Source organism: Cynocephalus volans, chromosome X, assembly GCF_027409185.1.
Source record: "Cynocephalus volans isolate mCynVol1 chromosome X, mCynVol1.pri, whole genome shotgun sequence".
NCBI lineage: Eukaryota > Metazoa > Chordata > Mammalia > Dermoptera > Cynocephalidae > Cynocephalus > Cynocephalus volans.
Genome location: NC_084478.1, coordinates 131,914,608 through 131,918,508, shown reverse-complemented (window position 1 = coordinate 131,918,508; position 3,901 = coordinate 131,914,608). Strand labels below are relative to the sequence as shown.

At 51.0% G+C, this 3,901-nt stretch overlaps 1 protein-coding gene across 1 annotated transcript; it reads right to left on the bottom strand.

Moving 5' to 3' along the window:
- Window positions 1-339: 339 nt before the first annotated feature.
- On the bottom strand, window positions 340-3,161 carry SLC25A5 (solute carrier family 25 member 5). The gene is made up of 4 exons (XM_063083140.1): window positions 2,983-3,161; window positions 1,491-1,977; window positions 1,128-1,268; window positions 340-756 (listed from the first exon to the last, which is right to left on the bottom strand). Exons 1-4 carry the CDS (start codon window positions 3,091-3,093, stop codon window positions 599-601), a joined length of 897 nt encoding a protein of 298 aa, XP_062939210.1. The 5' UTR covers window positions 3,094-3,161; the 3' UTR covers window positions 340-598.
- Window positions 3,162-3,901: the final 740 nt, after the last annotated feature.

Genomic DNA, 3,901 nt, shown 5'->3' with positions numbered 1-3,901 from the left:
ACCACAGGACTAGGAAAGGTGAGCACATAGTACTTTTTGGAGAATGCTCATCCAGCTGTGATTGTCCACAAGCAACAGACCAATATTATTTGGATACACTGGGCCTGAATTTCATTTTGATAATGTATTGGGAATGTTGATAGGTCACACAACCAAGCTGTTCTTTGATAAGTGGATGGCTGACAATTGGTTTTTAAAATAAAGTTCTTCATCTGAGGAGATATTGTAGCATTTATTTTTAAATGTAGCATAAACAAAATAGTAGCATTTATTCAAATATAGCACTTACTCAAGTATAAAATATATTTTTATATAAAAATAAACCACAAACGAACAAAATTGTATTTCAGATATTTTTATTTCTTCAAATTTGTTATTTATCAGGAGTGACTGAAATAAAAAATATAATTGAGTCCCAACATCATCATGGAAATGGCTTTAAGAGAAAACTGGTCAGAATAATATTATTGCTTCCCATTTTCAACCAGTGAATAGTTGCCATGGATAAATAGACAGCCAAGAGTCTGTCAAGAATGCTCAAGATATGTTATATAATACAACATGCCTGTTCATAAGGGGGAAATCCCTAGGAAATAACTTATGTGTACTTCTTGATTTCATCATACAAAACAAGCACAAAAGCGCCACCCATGCCTCTGAGAACATTGGACCATGCACCCTTGAAAAAAGCTTTGCCTCCTTCATCTCGTGCAATCTTCCTCCAGCAGTCAATTGTGCCTGAGTACATGATATCGGCTGCAAAGAATAAAGACATGGAGTTGGTGACCAAAGGCTAAATAAAACAGAGTCCCACCTCTAAGAACTAATGTCATTTTTAAGCCCAACATTTACACATTAGCATGGGCAATACTGAAAAATTCATGCTGTGACTACAGAACAGGGATATGTAGACTACCCATCTGTCTTAACCTTTAATACCATTTAAGCACCCTCATTCATAGACATCCAAAGGACCTGCTCAAAGGCAGCTGTGTAGCAGACACAGATGCTATCAACCCCATCCCTTGACCTGAACAGACCGCCATTTTCAAAGGCAGGCATCACCAGTTCAGGGCCACACCTTGCCCCACGCCCATAACTTTATCTTCTGCTCAGGCAGAACTTACTTCCTTTGCGCCCTGACTGCATCATCATGCGGCGGCGAACAGTGTCAAATGGATAGGAAGTCAACCCAGCAACGGCAGTGACAGTCTGTGCGATCATCCAGCTGATGATGATGTGAGTATTTTTGGGATCTGGAAGCATTCCTGGAAACAGGAAAGACACACTTTACCCAAAAAGCAGAATTTTACTGACTTGTTTTCCATACACCCCAAACATTTCATCTGCATGTGAGGGTTGTACTGGATGACTTTGACTTCCTTCAGCAATTAAAAAACAAATCTCTGGCTCCTGGAATATTAGGTTGGCATAATGATCTTTTAAATTGTCTCATAAGAACACAGCTTCAAAGCACACAGCAAACTTACCCTTTGCAGTGTCATAGATACCGAAGTAGGCAGCTCGGTAGATGATAATACCCTGCACAGACACATTAAAGCCTTGGTACAGGCCCTTAATCCCATCAGATTTGTAGATCTTAACCAGGCAGTCACCGAGGCCTCTGAATTCCCTTTCAGCTCCAGCTTTACCCACATCAGCTGCTAGACGGGTACGGGCAAAATCAAGAGGGTACACAAAACACAAGGATGTGGCCCCAGCGGCACCACCTGATGCCAGATTCCCTGCAAAGTAGCGCCAAAACTGGGTCCTCTTGTCCACACCACCCAGGAAGATCTGCTTGTATTTATCTTTGAAGGCAAAGTTGAGAGCCTGGGTGGGGAAATATCTGATGACATTGGCCAGGTTACCACGCCAGAAGGACAGGACTCCCTGCTCCTTGGGGATACGAACCACGCAGTCTATAATGCCCTTGTATTGCTTATCTGCGGTGATTTGCTTGCTGGCATGCTGCACCTGACAGACCGAGAAGAAAGTCAACAGGGGCAGTTATAACCATGGAGAAGGAAAAAGGGAAGCACATATACCCTCTCAATCAACATCCTTTAAGGTTGGCTCCCCTTTCCCCAAATCTAATCTTCTGTATCACACAGGCTGGACCCTCCTAACCCTCCGACGCCGTCACGGGGGAAGAGGTGATCTGCCCCACCAGACACATTAAGCCTCCACCCCTTTGGGTGGGGGGCATCCTCAAGAGGACCCATGACCTCTACACCTGAGAGAAAGGTCACCACCTCAGACCCAGCAGAGGCATTAGGGTGAGTCCCACGTAGGGCGCGGTCACCTTGGTGACCGTGGCCTACGCCTGAGGTGTCCTGAGCCGCTTCCCTCCCGCTCCGCCCCCATTCCTCTCCTAGAGGTGACCCGTGTGCCACCACCGCTACGCTCGCCCCAGCGCGCCCTCTAGAGCCAGAGCGGGCGAACGCGCGGCGCAGGAAGGCAGGCCCAGGGGACGCAGTGGCGGCTGCGCGGGGGCGGACGTAGACGGCACACGCGCTTCCCGGCGCCGGCTTCCGGCCCGGCGAGGGTTGAGCGCGTCCGGCCGCTGGGCCGGTCCGCATGGCCTCCCCAGTGCTATCTCCTTGCCGCGACCTTGAGGTCTTCGGTAAGGACAGGTGTTCCTCTTTCTAGCGCCGGCTTTCAGGTTTCGCCGTTGACCCCAAGGCCCGGAGAGACAGTCTCTCCCGGAGTCCCCTTTCCGAGTTCGCTGCCTGGGGGATGCCGGGCCCCTGGTCGTCCTCACTTCTCTCTGCGCCCGACCCCTTCCTAGACTCAGAACCTCAGGTCACTAAAGGCAACTCACTCCAGTTTGTCTTCTGGTTCGATTCTGCGGCCACCCCCGCCCCCACCTTGCCACTTCCCTGGCCATGTCTAAAGAATTAGCTCCCCTCTACTCCTCGTGGCTTTCTGTGCGCCCCCCACCCCCCACTTCCTGGTTGGCTCCTTGATCCTAGGACGTACCTGCAGCAGCAGCTTGACCCTCTCGATGGGCGCTACCGCGGTCTTGGAGATGGCCGCGGCCACTCCACCTGCCAGGAAGTCTTTGGCGAAGGACACAGCGGCGTCTGTCATATTGGAAGGAAAGAGGCGGCAGGCGACTGCGGGACGGGACTGGCCTGAGCTGGGAACCGGCTTTGACTCCGGGGCGCTAGGGCGGAGCGAAGCAAATGGCCGATTTATATAGGGGGAGCCGCGGCGCAGCGGCCGGCGTCGGGGGCGGGCCGGGGCGGGCGCCGAGCCCCGGCGCGCAGGGCGGCAGAGCCGCTGAGTGGCTGAACGCGCAGGGAGCGGAGCCGCGGAGGTTCCCGCCCTCCGCGCTGCCCGGGCTCGCCCGCAGCACCTGACTAGGCAGGAGGGAGGGGCGGCCCCAGGGAATCCCCAGGGCTCAGGCACTGGACCCTGAGAGAGAAGCCTGGGAGTGGGGAAGAAGGGTGAGGTCACGGCGTGGCTGGACAAAAAACCCTGCAGCAGGGCCGGGACTAGGGGGAGGCAAAAACAAAAACTCGGTAATCAGATAAATAATATTGAATGCAATATTTTTAAAAATTCGTATACGCAAACTACAGCCTGCTGGCCAGTTGCTTGCTTTTTTGTAAGTAAAATTTAAATGGAGTCCCAGGGCCGGGATTAAGGTGAGGCAAGTGAGGCAAGGGGATGCAAGTGCAGGATGGGATCCTGTGTTGATTTTAATTTTTGATCATTTGTTTATCATGGATTTTTGCATTACTTTTGATTTTTAAAAGTAGTGCCTCACTCTCCTCACCCTAGACCTGGTACTGCCCTGGAGCTTTGCTAGTGAAGCCAGAGGAAATGGGGGAACAGCAGAGCCGGGACACTATCAGCTTGCCCCAGACCCCTGTTTGTAAATACAGTTTAACGA